This window comes from Prionailurus bengalensis, chromosome C2, assembly GCF_016509475.1.
Source record: "Prionailurus bengalensis isolate Pbe53 chromosome C2, Fcat_Pben_1.1_paternal_pri, whole genome shotgun sequence".
In the NCBI taxonomy this organism is placed as follows: Eukaryota; Metazoa; Chordata; class Mammalia; order Carnivora; family Felidae; genus Prionailurus; species Prionailurus bengalensis.
The window spans coordinates 157749800-157777235 of NC_057350.1; the positions used below are offsets into that span (position 1 = coordinate 157749800).

The following is a 27436-nucleotide window of genomic DNA, read 5'->3' on the forward strand; positions in this document are numbered from 1 at the left end:
GGCTGGGATGGGAGCCTCCGGCTGCCACCAGAACTTGAGAAGCTTCTCAGATCGGGTCTTCAACAGAGCCTGAAGCAGGGCCCCAAATGCCTGTGGTTAATTGTGGGGGTACGTTCAGCAGGCACCTGTAAGGTCTCCATCACTGAGTCATTGACCGCCCCTTAGAGGGGTGGAGCGGACCTTCGCAGGCAAGAGGCTTGGTCAGCCAAGGGCAGCTCTCTGGACCCCTGGCAGGACTGCTGTGGAGAGGCACAGCGAGGGGGCCGGGGGGCAGGGGTGCGGGTCCTGACTCTCGTGAAGGGGCTCTGGGAGGAGCGCCACGCCCCCTGCTGCATCATGGGCAAGTGTGAGGCTGGAGGGGGTCACCTAGACTGAACGTGTGTGTTGAGAGGCCAGAGAAAAGGGCCAAGGAGGAGCCCTGGGGCTCTGTGCGAAGTGAGAACCCCACCAAAGAGACCGAGAAGAAGCCACCTTTGAGGCTGGAGAGTGGTGTTCTCAGTCTCATTCCCTCTTTCAATGAGCTGCTTAGTGTAGTTGGGACCCTCTGGGGAAGCAGGGTGGCTGAGGCCGGTGCGGCCTTGGGGACACGGCAATTTTCCCGCAGTGGCATGGGAAGGGAAGAAGGGAGAGAGAGTTGGGGGTCTTTAACGTAATGGGGAACAGTGGGAGGTGGAAAACGCAGGTATTTTTGGCTTTCCAGTCCCCTCCCCCTCCCCCCCATCTCTCTATCTCCCCCCCCCCCCCCATTCCCCCATCTCACTATCCGAAGCTCCAGGAACACAGATGGGCGCTTGTGTTCCTCCTCCTGAGCTAGTCGGCTTCCTCCCTGGGGAGCACCACCTTTATGGAAATAGTGTTTTCACGTTTGAAACGTGAGCCGCAAACCTAAGCTACTTCAGGTTTTTTGGTTTTTTACTTTAATTCAATAGTGAAACTGCGGGGAAAAGGGGGCACTTGAGCTCTTACCTGCACCACCGTCCTCCCGTGAGGTCCCCTCCCAGGGCACTCGAGACCGTGAGCGGCGGCTCTCTCTGGCCGGACTTGGCCTACAGAGCCTGCGCTCCCGGGGACGGTGGGGCCAAGGAGTCTGGGTGATTGGCGGCACGTGGGTCCCCAGCAGCCCCCACCAGGGCCCCCAGCCACGAGTCCGGTCCTCCGCAGGTCCTCCGCCTCGCCTTGCCGCCCCCCACCCCAACCGGACAGACTTCCCGTGGAAGCCGGTGGAGAGGACAGTCCTGGGGCAGGACTCCAGAGAGGGATCCAGGCAGTGGACGCCCCGCCCCAGGAGGCCTGGGCCGGTGGAGGGGGCACACCTGGTGGCCGCTGAACTCCCCAGCGAGCCTGGCCGCAGCTGTCCCAGCCGGGCGAGAGCAGCCAAGGACAGCGGCGCAGGACAGGCCGGCCGGGTGGTGGGATCCCCCTCACCTCTGCGCGCCCTGCACAGCTTCCATCTGGTCCTGCCCCTCTGAGCCGGGGCGAGCTCTTGGTGGAGGATGGTGTTGCGCACAGGGTTGAGTGGTGGCGGTGGGAGGGGTCCGCGTTCGCTCCCTGAACTTGGCCCCTCCTTATAGGGGGGACCGAAAAGCCCCCGTGCTCCCCCATCCTCGCAAGCCCCCGGAGGAAGAAGCCCCGGGAGCAGTCTGGTCCACACCACACGTTGCTCCATCGACCGATCGGATGGATGGATGGATCGCAGGCGGTGGGGCTGAGCAACTCACGTTTTCATTTCAAAGGAAACCAAACCAACCTTAAAGCAAACAAAAAACCAGGAGGAGGTGGGTTGATTCCTCCACACCTACCGTGAAACCCAGTAGGCACGCTCTACTCAGCGACCTCAACCCAGCACCTCCCTGACAGCGTTTCTTGGAAGAGCCTAGAGGACTCCTGGATTGAGACTTGAGGGGTTCGGCGTGAGTTGGGCCTGTCTTTTGAAAGAACAAACACATCTGGAAGTTTGTGGGAGTTTCCAGGCCCGGCCTTGCTTGTCCTCTGACCCACCTGCACGGGGCCCAGCGGTTGTTCTGGGGAGTCTCCTCTGGTCGGTCCACCCCAGGGAAGGGGCCCCCGCCGGGAAGGGTCTAGAGGCCACCCACCCAGGCCCCCGTGAACGTTCAGACTCCACGCGAGCAGTGGAGGGCCGAGGGGAGGCTTGTGCGGACTCGGGTTTAAAAGCGCCTAATTGCAGCCTCTCACACAGCAACACGCCAAGTTGCTGGTGCCTCTGAGTTTTGAGCCTTTCCAACGGCTGCCACAGGCCTGCTGGGCTCACCCCTGGGATCAGGTACGTTGGCCACGAAGGCCGCCTCAGGAAATGTTGCTTTTCGGAGTTCTCACCAAGGGAGTTTTAAGAGCACAAGCATTTTATTGAGCCCAACTCCGTGGCAAACAGAAAATGATCTGTTAGGTTGTCAGTGGGAAAGGGTTTTTTTTTATTACGACTGCCGGTGGAGTCAACGGAGGCCGGTTTCTGCCAACATTTATGGAAATAATGTTTTTAAGTTTTAAATGTGAGCTGTAAACCTAAGCTACTTTAGTTTGGGTGTTTTGGGTCTTTTTTTTTTTTTTTAATTCAATACTGAAACTGGGGGGGAAAGGTGGGTTGGTGCCAGAGAAAACATTCTCATTTAATAGTGTTTGCACATGGGACTGCGACGCAGTTTGTAGCGAGGCCCCGAGGAAAACCCACAACTAATCCTTCATCACAGCTGTCTGCACTCTTGATCATCTGCCATCGCCCCGAACAGCGACTTCTTTTTTCTGGTGACTCCGGGCTTGAATGACCTAGTGTGGAGACTTTAGGCTGTATACAAGGGCGGGGGAGAAAGGGAAAGGAGCCTCAAATAAGCCTCAGCCAAAGGTTTTGTGCAGAGGACTTCCTGTGCCCGCAGTCAGGGGCAAGGCGGTTCCCCACCCCATCCCCGTCCTCGTCCTCATAGCGGCCCCCCGAGAGGGACGACACCGTGAGAGTTCAGCATCGCCTAGACTGACCGGCTCCTGTCCCCGAAAAGAGTCAGGACTGGCTGTGGTTTGTGCCACAGTAGGGCGCCTCTCCCCTGGGGCAGGCTCCCCCAGCCCCTCCGGCTGCCCCCAGACGCCTCCCCCTCCCCCCCAGATATCTGCCTTTGGTGGCTTGTTGAATGAATGAGTTGGCTCGCGACTCTCTTGAGCTGACAGGGTAAGATACTGATGCCCACTTTATAAGACAAGGATAAGAAGGAAGCAAGCAAGCAATTTGGCCAACAAATACAAATACGATCAGTTTCAACCTTCCTTTAAGGGGACACGCAGCAGGCCAAACGAGAAATACTGTTTCTCCCCTCCCCTCCCTCGGCCAGGGGGGTGTGTGCCATCTCATCGTACTTACAGGAAATTAGAACTTGGAAAGTCTTTGAAAACAAAGATTTTTTTTTTTTTTAATGTTTGGGTTTTTTTAGAGAGCGAGAGAGCGAGTGCAGGGGAGGGGCAGAGAGAAGGAGACAGTGGATCGAAGCAGGCTGTGCGCTATTAGATTGATGCGGGGCTCGAACCCACGGACTGTGAGATCATGAACCAAAATCAAGAGTCAGATGCTTAACTGAGTGAGCCCCCCAGGCGCCCCCCCCCAGTTTTTTTTATTAAAAAAAATTGTTTTTAATCTTTTTCTTTAAAAAAAAGTTTATTTCTTTTGAGAGGAGAGAGAGCTAGAGAGAGAGAGAGAAAGAGAGAGAATTCTAGGATTCCTCTGGAATCCCAAGCAGGTTCCTCACTGTCTACACAGAGCCCAACATGGGGCTCAATCTCACCAACTGTGAGATCATGACCTGAGCTGAAATCAAGAGTCGGTTCCTGAACCCAGAGGCCCCTAGAGAATCTTTTGTGTTTTTTTTTAAACCATCATGATGTAACTCAGATATAAAATACATTTAGCAACTGTTTGGGGAAAGTATTTATTTTAAAGATCCCGGAAGCTTTGTGTTAATAAACCACCCAACCTCAGTTTTCATGAACATTAAATGTTTACCAGTCCCAAACATGAATCATGACATAAAATTTAGGTACACAATGTTTTAATCATTCCCTTTCTACATGCATTTTTAGATCCTATGACATTAATTTAGATGACAGTAAGTCACTAAAAATGTAAAAACTCATGCATTGGGTTTGTTTTCATGTAGTTCACGTCTACAGAATAATACATTTACATGTATTAATGTATCTGTAATAAATTTATTAATACATTCATATTAACATTCCCCATTTCTGGGTTGATATTCAGTCAGTGTTCTTGGGTTATGACATAATGATAGTTGAATAACACGATCCCAATGTTGAGATGGAGGTTATTTTATATAGTTAAAAATAGAAACGTTATCTTGTAATAGATTAGAAGAGAATCTAATTTATAAATACATACAGTCTCTGCTTTTATTCTGTGGTGTTTTGCTTTGGCTACACATACAGAAAGTATTTCAGTCCTATTCTAGATTCTACCTGACGTGTAGGTGTTCCATTCGGTACCTTCAGGCCTTCACTTTACCCAGTGATGGCGACTAGGGTCTTTGACTTTGCCACACTGCCTCTATAGATATTTATTTTTCCAAAGCATGCACCCAGGTACATTTTTCCAAAGCAAACAGGTGGCGGGGTGGAAAACATGGTGTGCGAATTTTCCACACATGCGTGTGCAAAACACCACCACCAATTCTTCCATTGTAAAGGAGATCAGGATTTCATTGCACGTAAAACCCCTCAATTAGTGTCTTAAAATCAACGTAAGGCCTTCGTCACTTTTTTTTTTTTTTTTTTTACCACTGAAAACTATTCCTAAGAAGGTGACTCATATTATAAAAGCATAATGTGTTTCGTCTCTGGGCCAATATATCGGAGACCATTGGCGACGGCGTAGCAGCGGCTTCAAATGCTGCCACAGGTGCGTGTGGCGATGCCCGGCTTCCGCGCAAGGCAAGCCACAGGCGCTACTCATCTTCTGGGCCTCTGGGCCTTCAGCTGGCTCAAGCTCACAATTTATAGTCTAAAGCAATGGTTGTCCAACGTGACTGTGCTTTAGGATCAGCTGGGGGGCTCCTTAACACACAGCGAGCTGAGCCCCGCCCCCAGGGTTTCTGCTTGGGAGCTGATACTGCCTGTCTGAGGACCACACTCTGAGAGCCTCTGTTGGACACGGTACCTGCCGAACCATCCTAAGGTGATCTAGATACCATGAAATGGGGTGCTCCATAGCCAGGAGGAGTCCATCCCGGACTCATGCTGTTTCCATGGAGCTCCCAACTGCCACGGCAGAGTACAGAAGACGTCAGCATGGGGAATTTCATATTCCTTTTTAATTCCTCTGCATCCCTCTACTTTGATATCCTAAGCCCTCGGCCCTCTTAAAAGATTACTTTCCTCCCGTGTCATTCCCTCCTGCTGGAGTTCGGAAAAATGGCGAATTCTAAGAGAGGAAACCAAGAACTGAGCTTTGTTAGTTCAACAAAAAAACTCTATGGTATTCTTAGGCACAGACTGGTCAAGAACAACTAGGCCACTCCATCCGAGAGGAAATCGTGCTTACCGGTACAAAGATGACCTTGTTTTCAAAAAAACAATGGTCTGTCCTACAGAACGGAGGGGACAGAAGTGGATGGCGTGTCTCATTACTTTTCAACTCCCCACACCCCCAACGAAACATCAGTCCTGAATTCTCTCCAAATTCAACAAACAGCTAAAAAGAAACCTCAAAGCTTCTAGACTACGCCCCGGTTCCTGGCTCATTTGCCCCCACAATGTCACAACGTTAAAAGGAAGTAGCCTATTATTTTTCTATATCCCACCCCCAACAATTAAATATCTATCTCCTAAATAACACTGTTCTCAAATGTCAGGTTATCACACTTTTTCTAAAAATTTCACGTTGTGGAGTCATTTTTTTTTTTCTCTTAAAAAAGGGAAAGAAGGCAATAGCATGATGGAGTGCGAGATGACTTTTGACCTCACATGGGAATCAGGGCCCGAGCACAGGTCTGGGATTAGCGCAGCACATTCCGGGGCAGTTGGTTAGGGAGATGTTGATGTGTGTGATGACGCCACCAAGGCCTTCTTGTCCTCCCAGGTGCCCCCAGAGACACTCCTTGGCCTGTAGAACAAAGACCTGAGCACAAGAAGGATGGGCCCGGCGCCACCTGTTTCACGGTCTAGTGAATCATCCGTGTTTATCGGCGAGACGTGGCACGGTTCATTTTCCTCCCAAGTGGCTTCGGGGGAGCCCGCGCTGAAGGAGGCTAGACCTTCTCCATCTCAATCTGCTGGTGGTAGTGCTGAGCCTGCCTCTGGCCCACGTTCAGCTTGTACACAGAGCTCTTGTGCTGGCACTTACGGTGGCCCCACACCGCCCCCACGCCTGCCAGGAGCAGCAGCAGACACAGGACGGTGACGATGGTGGCGACGACAGGGCCCCTGCCGAGGCCGGGACACCCATCCCCTACACACGGTTCCACGGTTGGCAGAAGCTCGTCACTTGCACGTGGGCCGGGGCTTTCCTGTCCCAAGAAGTCCTCGGACAGCAGGTAGGGGAAGCTGTCCCGGACCTCAGGAGCAATGGTTTCCACTGGAGTCTGGGTGGCCGCCACGACAGTCGAGGGACTGGGATCCGGCATCTGCTGGGCAGCAGTTGTTACCGTCTCCGGGGCAGAGCTGGTGAGTTCATAGGGGAGGGTGGCCACGGGAGACTTCTCTGTGGCAAACTTCCGAGGAACAGTTGACTGGTACCCGGGCAAGTCACCATCTCCCTCGCTGGGACTCTCCGTTTCAGACACATTTATCGGTCCGAGAGCCAAAGCTTCCACATCTAGCGTTTGAGACAGAAGAACTGAACCGCGGGTCACGTCCTCACGTGGTGTGAGCGTGGTACCTCCAGGCTTCTTAACTTCGACAGGAGTGGGCTGGTTGGGAGCAACTAGAACCCTCTCTTCCGGCCCTACTGACCCACCTCCCTTGTCCCCGTCCTCCTCTTCTGCCCCCGTCTTCCTCCAAGCCCCGTCGGTCACAGGGTAGCCATCTAACCAGGACTCATCACTGCTGCTCACCATCGGGTCCCCTGTCTTGCCATCGGTCCTGCCCACAAACGTCCCTGAGTGCCCATCTGTGCTGCTATAGGCCATCTTGGCGTCAGGTTCGCCCGGAGCCGGTGTGATGCTACCATGCTTCTCTCTAGGCAGAAACTGCTGTTTGGTGTCATCATCCGTCCCCTTTTCCCCCTCAGGCTTGTGGAAGGGCTCCGCGGGAAGCCAGAACAAGTACTTGCGGCTCAGTCGGGATCCTGGCAGGTCTGTGGGGACGCTGCTCCCAACGACGGACAAGCCTGTAGTTGGCACAAAGGCCGTATCCTGGGCTATGTTGTCTCTCCCCACAGAAACGGAGACCAGACGGTCCTGCCGTGGAGCCTCCTCAGAGGCCTCTCCCGGACCTCTGTCCTCCTCTGCCTCCGTCCGGGAGTCCTCCATGAGCTCTCTGAGTGACACAGATCTGTCATCAGGGAAGTTATCTTCATAGTCAATATGTGCCTCAGCATCATCTGGAAAGGAGAAGGAAAAACTCCATCAGGTCCCGGAGCCGGTGGTGTAGAACCCAAGGACTACAAAGTATAAGGACAGGGACAGATGGAATAACACTGTCCTCCACAGATGCTAAGCCTTCCCAGATGACAAACCCAAAGAATCTACATGCAAACTGTTACAATTAACATACGGGTTATCAAGGACACAGGGTCCATAGTCAGTGGGAAGTATCAATTGTATTTCTATATACCAGCAATGTACAGAAACAAACATTTTAAAAGACACCATTTGCCATAGCATTAAAAAGAATCCAACACCTAGGAATAAGGCTAACAAAAGATGTGCGAGGTTTGTACAAGGAACGGTACAAAATACCACTGAGCAACATTAAAGAAGACCTGAATGAATGGATATACCATGATCATGTAACAGAAGGCTCAAAACTGATAAGCTGTCAACTCTGTCCAAATTGAGCGACATAGATTTGATACAACCCTAATGAAAATCTCAGACTCGGACAAGCTGATGCTGAAATTTCTGGAAATGCAGAGAACCAAGAAGATTCCTTGAAATGTGCAAAGTTTCAAGATTTACTATTAAACTGAAATACTTTGTAAGACTCTGGTATTGGCACAAGGATAGATAATTGGGTTATATTAACTTTAGGGACTTCTGTTTATCAAAAGCTACCATGAAGACAGTTAAAAAGAAAGCCACAGACTTGAAGATATTTGCAACACATATCATCTCCAAAAGATTCATGTCCAGAATTGATAAAGAACGCCTACAAATCAATACTAAGTAGGCAGACAAACCATAGAGAAGTTGGCAAGATACTTGAGTTGGTATAGCACAAAAAAGACATCTATCTAAGTAGTCATTAAGCATGTGTGAAGATGGTCAACCTCATTAGCAACAGAGAAATGCTAATTACAGCCATAAAAATATGCCATTACATAGCACCAGAATGGCTAAAATTAAGCAGACGGACAGTATCTAGTGTTAACTGACGATATCTAGTGTTTGGGCCCCAACAGACATGCACATGAATGCTCATAATAACCAAAACCTGGAAATAATCCAAATGTCCATTCACGGCGGAACTGATGTAAATCACTGCGTATCTGTACGAGGAAAATCTGTACATCAATGAAATGAACAAGCCATTGCTTCTGACAAGGACACAGATGAATCTCACAGCCAGCATGTTGCGCAAAAGAAGCCAGACACAAAAGAATACACTTTGTGTGATTCTACTTGCATAAAGGTCAAAAATAAGCAAAGCTAATCTATGGTGTTAAAAGTCAGGTTGGTAGATAGAAGCAGTAGTTACTGAGTCTGGGGACAAGCAGGGCTTTGCGGATACGGGCAACCCACTTCTTGACCTGTGTGATAGCTAGTTTCTTTATTTTCTGAAAATTAATTGATCTGTTCCCTTAGGATTTGTATGTGTGTTATGTTTACATAAAAATGTATCTTTTAAAACGCGGACTTGCTCTTTGTAAGACTTCTTGAGATTATGCTGTGAAATATTCTAAATGAGCTGAGTAAGAATGAACAAAGGGCCCCACAGTTAGGAGAGCAGAATGTAGGGACAGCAGGTCAAGAAGGCCCAAGAAGCCGTGTCCTCAGAAGAGAGCAGCCCATGGGGCTTTCCCCATTCACAATGGTTTTTGAAAGTCAAGTCCTACTGGAAGTCATACTTCATGGCTCCCTATGACGTTGGGTATAGTAAGACATAGATGTTTAGTTCCTACCATGAGCTCCTAAAAGCCTTGGGATTTCCAAGCAATAGGAGTGAGAGGAACATTTTTTGTTATTCATAACACACTCCTCTTGGCCATACCTGAATTTATGCTAATGAGGTGACCCCTAGATGGCTTCCGGACGCGGCTGGTTGCCAGAGGAACCAACCAAGTGAATAGAGGGTTGGCAGACACTCTCGGCCCCGGCCTCTGACCTCTGAGGAGGGGGAAGGGGACTAAAAGACGGAGTTAATCACTAACGGCCATGATTGAATCAATGATGCCTAAGTAATGAACCCTCCATAAAACCCCTGAACTACCGGGTTCGAAGAGCTTCTAGGTTGGTGACTGCATCCAATGTGCTGGGAGGGTAGCTCCCCCTGACTTCACGGGGACAGGAGCTCCTGTGCCTGGGATCCTCCCAGACCTTGCCCTGTATACCTCTACATCTGGTTGTTCATCTGTATTCTTTATAATATCCTCTTATAATAAATCGGTAAATGCAAGTAAAGTGCTTCCCTGAGCTCTGTGAGCCTTTCTAGCAAATTACTGAGCTTGAGGAGACAGTTGTGAGAATCCCCAATTTACAGCCGGCTGGTCAGAAGTACAAGAGGCCCAGGACTTAGGCTTGGCGTCTAAGTGGAGGCAGCCTTGCGGGACTGAGCCCTTCACTACTGAGTAGCTAACGTCAGCACTGGATTAAATCGTATGACACCCAGCTGGTGTCAGAATTCCATGGTCTTGAGACCTGCCGCGTTGAGTTGCAAACCTTTGGTACGCGCAAATTCTCATCCGTCCTGCCAAATAAACACAAGGTTTCGCACTGAAGTACCATTTTTGCCTTAAAAACAGAACAAAACGAAAAAAAAGCTACTGTGACAAAACGTTTCTCTAAAATCTACCCAAACCAGCTGGACACTTAAGAAGCCCATGACTTAAATCTTTGACCTTAAGATAATGCAGTTATATCGTGTGAACGTGTGTGCACCGACTGGCTGAGGGAGGGAGATCACGAAAATGGCCACACCGCTCTTTCCTGCCCCGAGTCCTTTTGCAGTGTGATTGTGGAGCTCCTCCTTCCAGAAGCGGTGAGTCTCTTTCCAGCTCTCGAACTGGGACTGGCCTGTCACTTGCTTTGACCCACAGAAAACAGTGAAAGCCTTGCATGCTCACTCTCTTTCTCTTCCCTTCTCTCTCTCTTTCTCTGAAGCCTGCCAGCTGCCATGTGAACAAGCCCAGGGAGCCTACTGAGGGATGAGAGGCCATGTGGGGGAGAGGCGACCGGCACCAGCTGAGGCCATCCTACACCAGTCAACCCGGGGGCTGGCCACATCGCCCCGAGTGAGCCCAGCCAAGACCAGAAGAACGAGCCAGCTAAGCCCAGCCCAAACTGTTTACACAGGAAATCGCCACCAGGTAAATGAGTGTTGACTAAGCCATTACGTTTTGGGAGGTGGTTCATTATGCAAAAAAAACTGACACACTGGCCACGAGCTGCTCGAGGGCAGGGTCCCAGGCACTGTGTCAGCAGAGCAGAACAGCGCCCCGCTCATTAGAGGTATTCTTATGGGTATTCTTGAACGAGTGGACCCATGGCACTGGGAGAAACAGGAAGGAAAATCTACTCAAGATCCCAAGATTCTCCTGATCTTTGCCTCGTAACTGCTCAGAGTGGAGATCTAGTTCCAAGAACACAGTGCTGAAACCCAAGGGGACTGTGGGCTCATTTTCAATTTACGAGGAATGCATTACACATAACCATGGTTTCTTCTATCAGCTCTGAAAGGTGCCATCATTGGAGTACTACTTGAATATACTGACATCCACATGGGAGGGCAACACACACACACACACACACACACACACACACACACACACACCTTTCACACGCAGGTGAGCAAATCAGCCCACAGCCAGGCCCATGAGAACATCTCTTCTCTTCCCAGCCTTTCCTTGGTGCCCCTGCCCTATAATGTAAAAGGGCACCCTAACAGAACTCCCTCCCCGCTGCCGGTAGACTCACGTTGACACAGGGAGGTGACCCCTCTCCACAAAATTTAGTCCTCGCGCAAAGAAACTTGGCATTTCACACATCCGACAGGTCATTTCTGCCTCAACTCGGCTGTATCCAACTTGTTTTTTATTTAAAAAAAAAATAGGATGTATTTTATGGCATTGCAGACAGCATTAGCATGTTTGCAAAACAATACCCATATGCCAGTTGTCTCCCAGAGGTGCTGCCGTTGAGGATAAATATGGCTGTGTTCTCAGAACACAGCCCCCTTTCACGATGGGGAAAGGCAGGAAGCAGGTCTCTCCAAGACCATTTTTCCTCCAGAAGCTTTGCCCCACTTGAAATCGCAGACTATTACCTCACGCGCAATCTTAAGTGGAAGGCCTCTCACCACATGTTATTTTACCGAGGAGCATTTCTTTGTCGCCTCACTGCAGCCCCGAGATGCCAACCCGCAGAGAGCCCACACGTGGTCCCGTTTCCTTCCGTGGAACTCCTGTCGTTGCTGGTTAAATTCTGACCCTGTGTTTTCTCTCAGCTCATCGACCAGAGCTCACCGACCGTTGGGTGCAAGTTGGCCAACGGGACCCACGTTTGCAGAGCGGTGTCACAGTGGAAGCTGGCCGGGGGCCGGCGTGAGGGCGGGCAGCAGCACAGGGGTCTCTCTCGTGGTCCAGACGGCCATCGCCCTACAACCCAGAGGACGCCCAGACTCACGTGGCCTCGGGCAAACCGAACTCGGCCCAAATAGGCGACAGCTAAAAAGAAGTGTGGGTGAGGGAGACTCAGAACCTTCCGGAACTTCAGAGTATCTGTGGCCTTGATGAGTGTCCGTAACCTCTGCTCTGGCTTCCTCCCTTCTCTTCTCCCCCAAACCGATTCCGTCGCCCTCAGCTGCAGCCGGGGGTGCTTCTTTGTCCTCGCCCCTTCTGACGGCGCTCCCTCTGTTCAACCTTCTCTGTTTTCTACCTCATCCCTCACACTCCAGGCGGCTAAGTACGTCGCTGGGGCATAAGCAAACACGTCCTTATCCTCAGAGTGGATTGTATGCCACACTTTACAACATCCAAGTGGTCCAGCTGAACCCACATCATGCATTTTCTCTACCCTACACCTTCAACATGAGGACACACACACACACACACACACACACAAACTAGGCTTGCTGAATATGAATTTTTTTTAATGAGGAAAAAACACGAAACACCAGGAAAAAGTTCTTACAAACAACCACCATGCACGGAAAGGGACATTATATTCTGCAGCAAACTTCAAAAACCAGTTACCAGAGGAGAAACGGAAAATTCTGGAGAAGAGTCAAGAAGGGAGCATGATTCCACTCCCAAGCCACCCTCACCCTTCACAACCGTACCGAGGAGTCAACAAATCCCAGACAGAAGCAAAGTGGGTGGAAACAGACCAGTAACCTGCAGGGCGGGTGGTTCTGGAATCCAAAACGCCCAGCACCTGCCTTGTGCAGGTGAAGCAGAGCTTCACATGGGACACGTAACCTTTCTGGAAAGAAAGCAGAGCCCAGATACTTTAAAGCAAACAGATAAAGTAAAATTACACCCCCTTCTAGCTACCATTCCCTCTTCAGATGAAAGGAGGATGCACGTAAAAGGCAAAAAACCTAACTTAGAAGAAAGAATTCGCAGAATACAACGAATTCCTAGCAACAGCCTCACACTACAGAACTTAAGAAGAAAGTGGGCACGGGAGCACCTGGGTGGCTCCGTCGGTCAAGCTCTTGGTTTTGGCTCCGGTCATGATTGGAGCGGTTTTGTGAGTTCGGGCCCCGAGTCAGGCTCTGTGCAGACAGCACGGAGCCTGCTTGGGATTCCTTCTCTCTCCCTCTCTCTCTGCCCCTCCCCTGCTCACACTGTCTCTGTCCCTCTCAAAAATAAATAAATAAGCTTTAAAAAAAAAAAAGGAAGAAGAAAGTGGGTGCAATTGAACGAAAGTTCCAAGGGGAGGTGATAACAGGATGTTATATGAAAAGAGTGATTTTAAACTTCAGGAATCAGATTGAGGACCAATGTAACACAGAACGAAAAAACAGAAACTTCAAGGAACAGAATACCCTGAGAATTTTACAAAGCTGAGAAAAATAACAGGAAGACACGTATTCAAGAATCAATGCAAACCACAGGCAGAAAAAACGCATAGACCATTACGGGCAAGCACACCAATTAAAACTGCTAAAAACTTGGGGCGCCTGGGTGGCTCAGTCGGTTGGGCGGCCGTTGGGCGGCCGACTTCGGCTCAGGTCATGATCTCGCGGTCCGTGAGTTCGAGCCCGGCGTCGGGCTCTGTGCTGACAGCTCAGAGCCTGGCGCCTGTTTCAGATTCTGTGTCTCCCTCTCTCTGTGACCCTCCCCTGTTCATGCTGTCTCTCTCTGTCTCAAAAATAAATAAAACGTTAAAAAAAATTTAAAAAAATGCTAAAAACCGAGGCCAAAATAATTTAACAGCAACAAGTGAAAGGAGACACATAACCTTCAAAAAAGCAACCATATGACTGAGAGCGACTTTTCCAAAAAAAAAAAAAAAAAAGTGAAAGCCAGAAGACACTGTGATACCTCAAAAAAATTTTATTCATTTATTTATTTTGAGAGAGAAAGCATGTGCAGGGGAGGGGCAGAGAGAGAGGTGGCGAGAGAGAGAATCCAAGCAGGCCCTTGCTGCCAGTGCAGAGCCCAACGAGGGGCTCAAACTCATGGACCGTGAGATCACGACCTGAGCGGAAACCAAGAGTCGCACGCTTAACCCTTAACCGACTGAGCCACCCAGGTGCCCCGACCCTGCAATACCTTTAAAGTGTCAGAAGAAAGTTAGAACTGCCAACCTGGACTTCTTTGTGAAAATATCCTCGCGGAAAGCCTCTGCACTGAAAGCCCCATGATGTAGGCAGGAAAGAACACTGAAGCAGGTGAATATGAGGTGGGCGACGAATCTAAGTGAATACTGACTGCATAAAACGAGTACACACACACACACACACACACACACACACACTATTATTATTTGAAACGTGTGGCAACCGCATAGAAATTGGGAGGAGGTAATTGGAGTCAAAATATTTGAAGGTATTTAAACTGTTCAGGAAATGGTATCACCCTTTGATAAGTCAAGGATTTGTGAGTAACCACCAAAAGAAGAGTAAATGTGTTAGAGGAGTGCCTGGCTGGTTCACTCTGTAGAGCATGCAACTCTGATCTCAGGGTTGTGAGTTCAAGCCCCACGCTGGGGGTAGAGATTACTTAAAAAATTAAATTAAAAAAAAAAAGAGAGAATGTGTTAGAATGTAATAGATGGAGTGAATATAATAATTTTTAAAATGCTTAATCCCTCCAAAAGAACACAGGAAAGCAGAGGATAAAGAACAAAAAAACAGCTAGAACACAGAGAAAACAAATAGAGACAGTAATTTTAAACCCAAATCATTGATGATTAAATGTAAACGGATTAATGCTCCAATTGGTTGTCTGATGCTTATAAGAGACATACTTTAAATATAACTTTACGGGGAAAATTTTTAAAAATAAATATAACTGTGCAGGAAAGTTGAAAGTAAAAAAAAAAGAATGAAAAACAAATACACATAGAAAGACTAACCGGCAAAGAAGACTTTAAGTCAAAAAACAATACTAGAGAGAAGGAGGCTCATTTCGTAAAGATAAATGTTTCAATTTACCAGGAAGACATTAATTTTTAAATCTGTGTGTACTTAACGGAAACTCAAAGTATACGAATCTGAAATAAGTGAACAAGGTGAGCTTGGGCGGGTTAGTCGGTTAAGCATCCGACTCTTGATTTTGGCTCAGGGCCAGTTCTCACGGTTCGTAAGTTCCAGCCCTGTGCCAGGCTCCGTACTGACAGTGCAGAGCTCACTTGGGATTCTCTCTCTCTCTCTCTCTCTCTCTGCCCCTCTCCTGCTCGAGTACTCTCTCTCTCAAAATAAATAAATGCACTTAAAAATATGTGAACTAAAAAAAGAAATCCATAATCCACGATCGTAGAGAGAGGTTTTAAATATCTCTATCAGTAACAATTAGAGTAATCAGACAAAAAGCTAAGAATACATATTTGAAAAACATGCTTATCTAATAAATTTGGCCTATTTGACATATACGGATCATATCTAAAAACTGTAGAATATACATTCTTTTCAGATACACACAGAATACTTTTACAAAATTGATCATAAATGAAATGTCAACTGACTTGAAAGGATTAAGTCATATATATGTTCTCTAGCCATAGTGAAATTAGACAAAAGATTACTAGGAAATTCCCATATGTATGGAAATTAAGCAAAATATTTCCAAATAAATCATGGGTCAAAGGATAAATTACAATAGATATTAGAAAATATTCTAACTGAATAATGAAAAATGACATGTCAGATCTTGTAGGAAGCAGCAAACACTGGGCTAACTGGAGAAGTGACAGCTTTCAATACCTATTTTAGAAAAGAAGAAAGGCTGAAAATCACATTGATCTCAGAAGACTAGGAAAGGAAGAGTAAGTTAAACACAAAGAAAATAAAGGAAGGAGATTTTTTAAAAAGCAGAAATTAATAAAATGAAAACCAAACATACAATAAAGGGTCAATGTAGCCCAAAGTTAGTTCTTGGAAAAAAAAAAAACAACAACTACTGATTGACAGCTCAAAACATCGAAGTCCCTAGCAAGAGTACTTAAGAGACTCTTAGAAAGAACACAAATTAAAGCATCAGGAATAGGGGCACCTGAGTGGCTCAGTCAGTTGAGCGTCCGATTTTGGCTCAGGTCATGATCTCTCGGTTCATGGGTTTGAGCCCCATGTCAGGCTCTGTGCTGACAGCTCAGAGCCTGGAGCCTGCTTCGGATTCTGTGTCTCCCTCTCCCACTCCCGTTCTCTTTCTCTCTCAAAAATAAGTAAACATTAAAAAAAAATTTTTAATATCAGGAATAAAAAAAAAGTATCACCATAGATCTTTCAGATATTAGAAAAGACAGTAACAAGATTATGATAAATTTATGCCCCCCAAAATAAAAAAATATTTTTAAAAAAATTTTAACTTTTTAAAGTTTTTCCTTCCTTCCTTCCTTCCTTCCTCCCTCCCTCCCTCCCTCCCTCCATCTCTCTTTTTTCTATCCTTCTTTCTTTCTCTTTCTTTCTCCCTTTCTTTCTTGTAATCTCTACACCTAACATGGGGCTCGAACTCATGACTCCAAGATCAAGAGTTGCATGTTCCTTCAACCGAGCCAACCAGTCTCTCCCAAAACAAAAAATCCTGATGAAATAGACAAAATACTGGAAGAAGCTCACCAAAAGTGCCACAAGAAGAGGGAGAAAAATTTTATGCCATTAACTATTAATGCAGTTGAATCTCACGACACACGGAAAACTTGGCACAGCCGGCTTTGTCAATGAATTCTATCAAATATTTATAAAGGAGGATAATTCCAATCTTACACAAACTCTTCCAGAGGACAGAAAAAGAGGAGATACTTCCAGACTGATTTTATACATCTGGTGTAACCTTGGGAACAAAACCTGGCAAGGACATGACGAGAAAGTAGTATTGCAGACCATTCTCACTAAACATAGATGCAAAAATCATAAACACAATGTTGACAAATGGAAACCTGTAGGCGTTATATTAAAAGGATAGCACATTACACCACCTTACGTTTAATCCCAGGAATTCATGATTGATTTATTTGAAAAAAGGAGTTTCAGAAAAGCAACTGATGGAAGTCAACAGGATAAAAACCCCTAGGATTTAGGAATGTACGGAACCTTCCTTAATCCGATTTTTAAAATATATAAAAACTGAGGAAAAAAGGAAAAGATTACTATCACATGCTAAAACACAGATGAACTTTGAGGACATTGAAATAAGCCTGTCACAAAAAGACAAATACTATCCAATTCCACTTATATGAGGTACCTAGAGTAGTCAAGTTCACAGAAACGGAAGGTAGAATGGTGATTGCCAGGGGCTGGGGGGAGGTGGGAGAAGGTAGTTGTTATTTAATGGTTTTGCAAGAGAAAAATGTTCTGGAGATCTGTTTGACAACAATGTGAATATATTTATGGCTAAGATGGTGAATTTTGTGTTCTGTGTTTCCCACCATAATTTTTCTATTTTTTATTATTTAAAAAAATGTTTATTTATTTATTTTTGAGAGAGAGAGAGAGAGAGAGAGAGAGAGAGAGAGAGAGAGAGAGAACACAAGCAGGGCCGGGCACAAAATTTATTTATTTTGAGAGAGAGAGAGAGAGAGAGAGAGGGAGACACAGAATCCGAAGCAGCCTCCAGGTTCTGAGGTGTCAGCATGGAGCCTGACATGGGGCTTGAACTCATAAACTGTGAGATCACCACCTGAGCCAAAGTCAGACACTTAACTAACTGAGCCACCCAGGCGTCCCTCCACCACAGTTTTTTTTTTTTAAAGGAAAGGATTAATAATATACCCTACATTAAAATTCTATTCATCAAAGATACTATGAAGAAAGAGAAAAGGCAACTTACCTAGTAGAAGACATTTGCAACATATATAATATACATGCTAACAATTAAGAAGACGGACAATACCAACTATTGGTGAGGATCTGGGGCTCCCGGAGTTCTCACACCTGAGACAACAAAAATGTTCATCGACAGTAGAATGGAATATTCCACAACAAAGAAAAAGAACGAACTGTAGCTTCATCGAACAACACAGATGTGCCTCCCAGACACATGTTGGACAAAAGAAGCCATACACAAGAGGGCATCCTTTATGCTTCCACTGAAATAAAGTTTAAACAGGGAAAACATAGTTCCTGGTCATGGAAGTCTTAGGAAGGCAATGACTGGAAGGTGACGTCGGGAGCAATTCAACAATGTTACACATCGTTAATGGACAACTACAGTAGGCATTCATTCTTCTTAGGATGTTTGTACTTTGAAAAGATTTCAAGAAAATACTGTGTGACCTTATGCATGTGTCACTTACATTAAGCTGTAAACCAGCTGCTGCTGACATTCCAATTAAGAAGTCACAGTCCAGGGCCACCTGGGGGGCTCAGTCAGTTGAGCGTCCGACTTCAGCTCAGGTCACCATCTCACACTCCGTGAGTTCGAGCCCCGCGTCGGGCTCTGTGCTGACAGCTCGGAGCCCGGAGCCCGCTTCGGATTCTGTGTCTCCCCCTCTCTCTGCCCCTCCCCTGCTCATGCTCTGTCTCTGTCTCAAAAATAAATAGGAACATTAAAAAAAAATTAAAAAAAAAAAAAAGAAAAAGAATTCACAGTCCAGGGCGGACAATTAGCATTCCCATCGGGACACTCGCCCTCTAGATGTGTGCCTACGACAAGCACTTCTATTATCTGTGCCTTGCTCAAAGCCACGGCAATGCTAATTAGTGTCCTGAATATCTGAAATGACCACTGGTAAAATTAGTGGCCTGGTAACGACCACGATACGTATTAGAAATGGGCTCTCGTTGGCAAAGTGAGAGGTATTTATGAATGGGGATTGGCTAAGGATAGCTTGGAGACCCTTCTCATCCTTATGGACGCTGGGTAGCTCCAATGCATACCTTGCTGGTGCTTGAGACTTAAACCCCAAACGGTCTCATTTGGGAATCACGGTTACGCACGGAAACTATGGGAGCAGTCTCGATCTGTGCGCCGGGCACACCTCCCTGGTCTCACTGCACAGTAGGTCCGGCCGGCCCCTCCCGGCCTGGGGCCTCTGAGAACAAGGAACTTTGCCTTTGCGTACCCTGCACACAGCGTGGTGCATGGCACTCCATAAACATTTGTTGAATAAGCAAATGAGTGGGTTAAGAGGTGAATTCGTGAGTGGTAGAAACCCTTTTGATGAAGCTCGATCCGGCCCAGAAGTCCATCGAATGGCATTATCTGATTCGCGATGGCAGCAAAGAATAGTAAAGGACCTCTTAGTTCCAGTACTGGGCATGATCGACGGCTGCTAAATTCCCTCTCCCGTATAACCCACCCCACGAGCTTAAATAAGCCAGGAAGTCAAAAGGCACCCGGAGCGTGGGCAGTACATGAGTCGTGTTTTCTTCCCCCACCCCTCGTCCTGCAGGCAACAGCGGCCTAATGTATAATGGTAGAGCTGAGGGTTTGGGAAAGGCCAGTCCACTGTGGCCGTGAGCGGGCCTCCCCTGGCCTGGGCCCTTATGGTCAGTGTGAGCAGTGTGTGTGTGTGAAGGGTCCGCTTCCAGAGCCCCTGAGCCTAGAGCATCCCTGGGCAGCAGCCTGGGGCCTTGAACCAAGTGCTCCCTGTCTCCCTAGGTTCTCAGGTCAAGGTCCCGGCTCAGAAACAGGTTTTCACCACGTCACAGTTCTCCCGAACCTCAAGTGAAGACAAGGGCACTGGCCGTTTACCAAGAGGCTACCCCTGGGAAAGTATTCCAAGCCTGCTTTTCTCCTCATGAGTAAGAGTAAAGTTTGTTACTCATTGCATTGCAACCAAAAATTAGGTTCTGCCTTTAAGCTGGGAAAGTCCAGTGCCGTGCCTGTTGAGCGGCTCGTTCGCTCACGTCCCCTCTGCTTTCCTGTGTCTACACTCTCCCCCATCATCAAGGATGCAGCCATCCTCCTTGCCCCCTCCCCTCTCCCACGCTCCCCCTCAAACCTGTGCTAATACAACCTGGGGTCCCCTGAGTGGACCAGAAAGTCCGGAAAATGTAAACTTCACCGGAAAAAGCCAGACCATTCCCCGGGTGTTTACATTTCGCTGTTGCTTTAGGAAACTGGAAGATCCAGAGAACCCAGGAGTAGGAGAAGGCTTGCTTGTGTCCTGCCTGCATCCACCCTGAAGTGCACGGGGTCACAGCCCAGAACCCGGAGGCTCGCCCCGGGCCTGCTGCGCTCCACCTCTTTTCAAGTCGTTGCATTTCCAGAAGCCCACACATTCCTTCTTTTTTTCTCTCGTCTTGGCTACACGGTCGTTAAAAATAGTAATTCCGAAAAAGACAACCAGACAAGCCAGAAATAACCACTGGTTCAATGAACTTCTGAACAAATATGGCAATATTGACGAGGAAATTCTAAATTCAGTTGCAGACTCCGGCTTCATTCTAGGAAGGAAGTGAAATCCAAAAAACGGAGACAAACAGAAACTGGAGCTAGTTTAAGAAAACAAAAGGAAGGCTTTCGAAAGGCGATAAAAGAGACAAGGAACATGGCGGGAGAAGGGCCAGTGCGCAGGGCCCGGTGCCCCCCTGTTTCTCTCGCTCCCTGAGCTTCAGAGGCCTGTGGAGGAAGCCCAAAGACCAGACAGGTGTTGGAAGGAGACCTGCCTGCTTTCACATCCTGGCTCTGCTGCTTTCTGGCTGCGTGACACAGAGGAGTCGCTGACCTTTTGCGTGCCTCAGCTTTCCCATCTGTTAATTGGCGCTAACCCCTTCTACCCTCAGATTTCTGCGGATTCAGTGACATAAGATGTGTAAGACTCCTCTCACGGAAACGTTCGCTGTCGTGGGTGGACGTGGTGCCACGGGTGCAGAAACCTGTGACAAGTCAGAGGCTTTCGTAGCTCGGGTGGGCACAGTTTATTGAATGCCAGTTGGACCTCAACCGAGTTGCTGGGAAAAAAGGAGCAAAAACAAAAAAGACAAAAAAGACAGAGACGGCCCAGAGCGAGCGTTGGGTTTTATGAGTGCTACGTGGGGAACGTCTTGTTTCCACAGCTGTGGCCGGCCAGGGAAGGGAAGGAGAGAAGCTATTTGTTGTTGGACTCAGAGGAGGTGGGGTGGGTGGGGTGAGGTCAAAATGGGTGTCACTCACTTTCCTGATATTCCAGACCACAAAGCGTAAACATATCCCAAGGAGCTTGGGGTGGAAAGTCTTTTTTTTTTTTTTTTTTTTTTTTAATTTTTTTCAATGTTTATTTATTTTTGAGAGAGAGGGAGAGACAGAGCATGAACAGGGAAGGAGCAGAGAGAGAGGGAGACATAGAATCCGAAGCAGGCTCCAGGCTCTGAGCTGTCAGCACAGAGCCTGATGCGGGGCTTGAACCCACAGACCATGAGATCATGACCTGAACTGAAGTCGGACGCTCAACCGACTGAGCCACCCAGGCGCCCCTAAGAGTGGAAAGTCTTAAAGGATTTTCTGAGCCTGTCTTAACACTTGGTGATGCCTTTTGTCCGGGCAAGTTTGAAAGGGCCAACAAGGGGCAACTGACAGAGGGAGAGTCTCCGAGTCTTTCACTTCCGGGTCATCTGCCCTATGCTACTTTGCAGTAGCTGTCCTCTCCCACCCCGACCACAAAGACGGGATAAACGGCCGGGCCTGGAGCCCTGGGCGGAGGCCACAGGACCCCTGAGTGCTAAAGTCAGGAGAGAACGGAGGTGTGGAAGGCAATGTGAGGCCAGGACAGCGAGTAGGGGAGGGGCAGCATGCCAAGGGACAGACACAAGTGAGACTGTGTGGGCACCATCACCGGGCTCGTGTGGCCGGGGGTGGCCTCTTGGGGGGCTGGGAGGCCCGATGGTTTTCAGAATACAGACGACCAGAGACAAAACACAGCCTTGAAGGTGACTGTGGACTTGGCATCAGAAGACGCCCAAGGAAAAGCAACCCCAGCATGGAAGCCTGCTGCATACACACTCAGGGGCCAAAGCCTCAGGATTTCTCGGTAATTAGGGCCACGACCGGTTAGACACTGAGGACATCAGAGAGGTATGACAGGTATTTCCTGCTGCCCCGCTGGGAACAGGAACCAAGAAGATGTGTGGCTTTGGACAGGAGAACGGGAAGCTGAACGGCCAGATCCAGACCTGGCCTCTAGGAACCGAAGCTGGAGAGACACCGGCTCACAGAAGGCAAGGCGGCAGTTAAGTCAGCCCTCGCCCATGTAAGTTCACGGTCAACGACAAAGTCACGGTGCTTAAGCGAGAGACCTCACTGCCGCCGCTGAGGCTGGACCTTACCTGCAGTGAACGCACAACCCCGGGCAGCAGGCGAGCGAGGCACGTCCTGCACCCCCGCCCGGGTGTACAGGCCCCTGTGGGTTCATCCTTGCTCATCGCGACACAAGCTTTTCCAGCCAGTCCCCACCCTGTTAACGGATTTCAAGCAAAACCAAAACCAACGATGGCTTCATAAACAGCTACGTTCTCCACTGCAGTCGTGGGGGCCGTTGATGTCCCCAGCCACGTCCCCTCTCCCAGGCCGGTGCACCCATCCCCCGGCTGCTGTGAGCGCTGGCAGCTCATGGTTCACAGACAGGCCCTTCTCTGGACAACTGCCCTCGGTGGAACGAGAACCGGCCTCGGTGCCCCCCCCACAGCACGTGTGTTTTAAGTGCGACCTCCGCTCTCCACACCCCGGGACAGCTGCTGGCAAGGACTAGCTTCTCACAAGGAACAGACAGTTGTAAGTCCCAGGACGCCCTTGGTTACTCGGTGGAATAGGGGCTAGAGTCAAAAACATACAAGGAAGCGGGCAGGGAGCCAGAGTCACGCGCAAAGCCCCTCAGATCCCGTAAGTGAGGGGGCCTGAGTGCTCTCTTGGATCAGCATGAAGGTGAAGGGGGAAAGAACATTCCGTGAGATTCCATTCATCTCCCAGGTCCTGCTCTAAGTGGTGCAGCGGCAGGAACCCCATGCGGGTGTCCGTGTTTTCCTATGAGCGAATTAAGACTCGGGGAAGTCAGGAAAACAGTTCAGCCTCCCCTCCTCTTCCGAGCTTTTCCAGCGTCATTTACACAGACTGAAGTTTCTCCCGCCTTAAAATGACAAAGTGAGCACGCAAACAAAATAAACCCTCACAGTCTCTCTGGTCCCCCGATCCTCCCCCGGCCCTGCCCTGTGTCTCTGCCTCGTTCTGGTCGTGAGCAGCGGCAGCAGCAGAGTTTTTAGGATGACTCGTCTGCCCCCACCTCTTCCTCACCCCGCCTCACTCCTGTGCTTGCGGCAACACGGCCCAGGAGCGTCGCGCTCCCCACGTTCACACTGAGAACACGAGGGCACCCGAGCCTCCTTGTGCTGCGACGCTAAGGCACCCGCTTCGCTTTCATGACTTGCTCTCTGCAGCCTCTCGCATCGCTGAGCGCTTCTGCCGTCTGGAAACTCACACGGCCTCCAAAATTTCACCCGGTTTCCAGCTTCCCCTTCCATCTGCTGCTTGGGACTCCCTTGAGGCACCGGGTTCGTAGAGTTCCCTTTAGTGCTGGGACAGGCTTGCTCAAGTGCACACACAGAGCACCTGGGCCGGGCCAGACGAAGGGATGTGAAGTGGCCCCTCAGCCCAGAGCAGGCAGAGCCGTTTTCCAAACCCGCCGGGGTCCAGCCCCCGAGCGGCCCCTCTCCCAAGATGACTTTTCCCCAACTTGAAGCAGTTCTCTCGCCAAAAGATGGACGTTCACTATAAACCTCCATGTGCCAAGGGAGTGGAATCCCTGGTGAGGATATTCTCGTAACACACACACACACGCACACACGCACACACACGCACACACACACACACGCACACACACGCCCCTTATAATGACACAGCTACTTTGAACGTTAAATCTACAGGGCAACGAATACTGTGAGAGTCTGTCTACTCAGCCAGGGATAGAAACCAGAATTCCCGCCCCACAGCTGAAAGCTCTAACAAGTCTGCCTTGCTGTGCGAAAATAAACACGGCAGCAGACACACAAAACCTGCATTTAGTTCTCACTCCCCTGGAGCCCGGTAAACAGCCCAGCCCCGGGGGCGGGTGGGCGTGGCTCCCGAGCCGGTCAGGCTCCAAGGCCGGAGCCTCACCAGAAATGAAGCCCGCTCCGCTCTGGGAACAGTCTCGGGGGGGGGGGGGGGGGGGGGGGGGGGTGCCGCAGTCTACAAACAGGAAGCCGGGGCCTCAGGCCTGGTTTCCTCCAGCAGGTGAATGATCAGAACCCCCAGGGAGGCTCCCGCCTGCCACCAAACAACAGCAAAGTCGCCACGATGAGTCAGGTGCTGAAAGATCACCCCCACAGTGCTTTTTGTTACTAGTCTGCAATTTCTTGTTACTAGTCTGCAACAAGGCGAGTAGATACCTGGAGAGCACGTTTTTAGAAGCCTTCATAACAATTTGGCAGGGGGATTTTATGTCTATTTATAAAAAAACAAACCAGTATTGTATTTGGGGCTTTAGGTTAGCTTCATATTAATTGGCTTTCACTATACTTTGTGCTAAAGCATCAGTCTGCCAATACTAGAAAAGAATTTTCAATGGTGCACAGAGAGTTTGAGAAGTAGTGAAATAGGGAATTTTAAACAATCCCATTCGTTACAAGATACTCCAAGAGGAAAAAGATAAGCCACGGAATGAGAGAAAATGTTTCCAACACACTGAAGAAAGCTTTATGTGGGGCACCTGGGTGGCTCAGTCCGTCAGTTGAGCGTCCGATTTCAGCTCGGGTCACGATCTTGCCATTCGTGGGTTCGAGCCCCGTGTCGCGCTCTGTGCTGACAGCTAGGGGCCTGGAGCCTGCTTCCGATTCTGTGTCTCCCTCTCTCTCTGACCCTTCCCCACTCATACTCTCTCTCTCAAGAATAAATAAACATTAAAAAAAAACTTACAAGACAGGTTTATGTAAGAGAGAAATCCTACATGACGTAAATAATTTGAATCAATTAGAAAAATGGGCAGAAAGGCTTGGATAGGCATTTTACAGAGGAAATGCTAATGCCTGCTGAACATGCGGTAAGTGCTCAACCAGAGAAATAACTACTACAAGCAAGTGACCGCAGAGCAGTCCCTAGGTTGGCAAAGGTAAAAATGTCACAGTCCTGAAGGTTGGTGAGGAGGCTGAACAATGAGGACTCTTAGACATAGCTAGTCCAGAGAGTGAACTGGTCAGAATACTCTAGAAAATTCTGCAGCAGCATCCACTGACACCGAACACACGCTAACCCCCGGAAGGCAATTCCACTCCCAGGAACCAGCAGGGAGACGCTCGCGTGTGACCCAGACGACCCGGATGAGAACAATCGTGGCGGTACAGCTTGCAAATGACAACAGGCCAAAGGTCCGCCGGCAGACCGCAGGGACAGTGCTGCTGTGTTCACCTTTCGCAGACAGCAGCACAGACAACGAACCACAGCTCGGGCCACAGCACGGATGCATCTCATAGACAGGACATCACCCTAGTCTCCTCGTGGTTCCCCCGTGGGATCTGTGGGACGTTCTAGGGACAGACTGCCCAATAAATGCGTTACCATTGTGCTTCTGGACTCATTCCCCTCTGTGGAGCCAACCTCCGCTTGGTACCCAGAAGTCACGGAGTGGGGGGGGAGGGGTGGTCAGGAAGTGGCCCCCAAAGGAGCCTTGGGGTGAGAGGAGCCTCCTGAGGTCAGGGAACAATTCACAGTCCGGCAAGAAGCCATACGCCCAGGTCACGAGGAGGGAGGCCAGGCTGCGGCTGGGGACAGTGATTTCTGCTACAGGGAGAATCCCCCAGGGTGGTGGGGGGTGGGTGCAGAAGCCTGAGACCCTCAGGTTTACCCTCAGGTTTAATGGAGTGGGGACACCTGGGGGAATCAGATCAGGTTTCTGGTGTCTGATGTCCACCCGCAATTGTTAGTCTCAACTAAATATCTGCCTCAGGCTGCAGCCCCGGGAACAGAACGAGGTGGCAGGACAGAGGCGGGCAGCTGTCGTCGGTGGGGCCAGACCACACAGCTGTCTTGGAATATCCTCCCGGCTTCACCCTCCACCCCCACGACAGCCCCAGGACGGCTCAGGGGCAAAGAAGCAGGGCTTGCATGTGAGGCTGTGGACCCGCCCCGGTGGATGAGCCCCGGGCCCCACAAGAGTCACGAGCTCCTGTCACAACCCTTAGCCAAGCCCTCAAGGTCCCCACAAAGGTTAAGCCCAGTCGCGAGACCCCCCACACTCGGGGAAGCCCAGCTTGCATCCTGCGTTCATGACCGCCCTCCGGCCCGGGTTACAATCAGGGCTCCTCTTTACCACAAGCACCGTTACTTGGTTCGGCATGTTGATCAGATTTCCAGGGAAATAAGTTAGAAAGTTAACCTAAGGTCAAGTGCAGGCGTGGGCAGGTCCAGAACTCGGCGGGGGGGTGGGGAGGTCTGAAAGCCTCTTTCAAAGGTACCTTTGTGGAGAAGAGGCCACCCCAAGCTGCCAGCAGAAGGGGTGAGGCCCTGCTCACGGTGTGTGGGCGCCCGGAGGGGGCCCAGCCCGGGGGGCGGGGGGCCTTACCTTTCCCGCAGGCCTGCACCAGGCCGTACCACTCCCCGCAGCTGTTACACAGCAAGGTGAAGGCCGATCCGCGGCGGCCGGTGGCGGGGCCCGGGGCGCACACGTACAGCAGCTCATCCCCGGTCTCCAAGCCCGTGCGGCCCTGCAGGACGGTGTGTGGGAACGAGGGCGGGTCTCCACACGGCTTGTCTGAAGAAAAGGAGGCAGCAGTCAGGGAGAAAACAAACCTGAAGGAACAAACAGCTCTCCCCCTCCCGGGTGCTGCCTGCACCCTGAACTGGGGTCACAGGGCCCACTTCGCCTTCACCCTGGCGCCCCCAGAGCCTGGCCGGATGCCTGGCACCAATGGGGCACCTGGGTGGCTCGGTCGGGTAAGCGTCTGGCTCTAGGCTTCAGCCCAGGTCACGAGCTCACGGTTCAGGGGTTCGAGCCCCACGTGGGGCCCTGTGCGGACAGTGTGGAGCCAGCTTGGGGTTCTCTCTCTCCCTCTCTCTCTCTCTGCCCCTCTCCGGCTCCCCCCACTCTTGCGTTCGCATGTGTGCTCACTCTCTCTCACATGCGCGCGCGCTCTCTCTCTCAAAATTAAATAAACTTAAAAACACTTGAGTGAATAAATGTGCTACAAAGTGCTACAACTTTGTATCTTGAAATTGCCAGGCAACATGACCCACTAATGTCTCCTCGCAGGGAAGACCCAGAAGCAAAGGTCTAGCAGCAAAGCTCCTTTCTGTCTCACTAACGAAAGCGAACAGATAGATACTCTTGGTCCAAAAGCTAAAAGGCTACAGACCAGACGGTACAGTCGAAGGTGCCCCTCCCTTCCCCCAGCCTCTGATGGCGACCCGGTCACCAGCTTGGTGTATGCAAAGAAGCACAGATATAGGTATGGATACATACCAACGTACGTACACGTGTCTGTAGACACAGATAGGTATAGT

General features: G+C 49.6%; 1 protein-coding gene across 1 annotated transcript in view; it reads right to left on the reverse strand.

Annotated features, from left to right (window-relative positions):
• Positions 1-4029: 4029 nt before the first annotated feature.
• The window catches only part of SUSD5 (sushi domain containing 5), a 50830-nt gene continuing 27423 nt past the window's right edge, over positions 4030-27436 (reverse strand). Inside the window, exons 4-5 of the mRNA XM_043595858.1 lie at positions 26499-26687; positions 4030-7549 (exon numbers count right to left, since the gene is read on the reverse strand). Coding sequence (XP_043451793.1) covers positions 6258-7549; positions 26499-26687 — 1481 coding nt within the window. The 3' untranslated portion in view covers positions 4030-6257. The remainder of the gene's footprint in view (positions 7550-26498; positions 26688-27436) is intronic.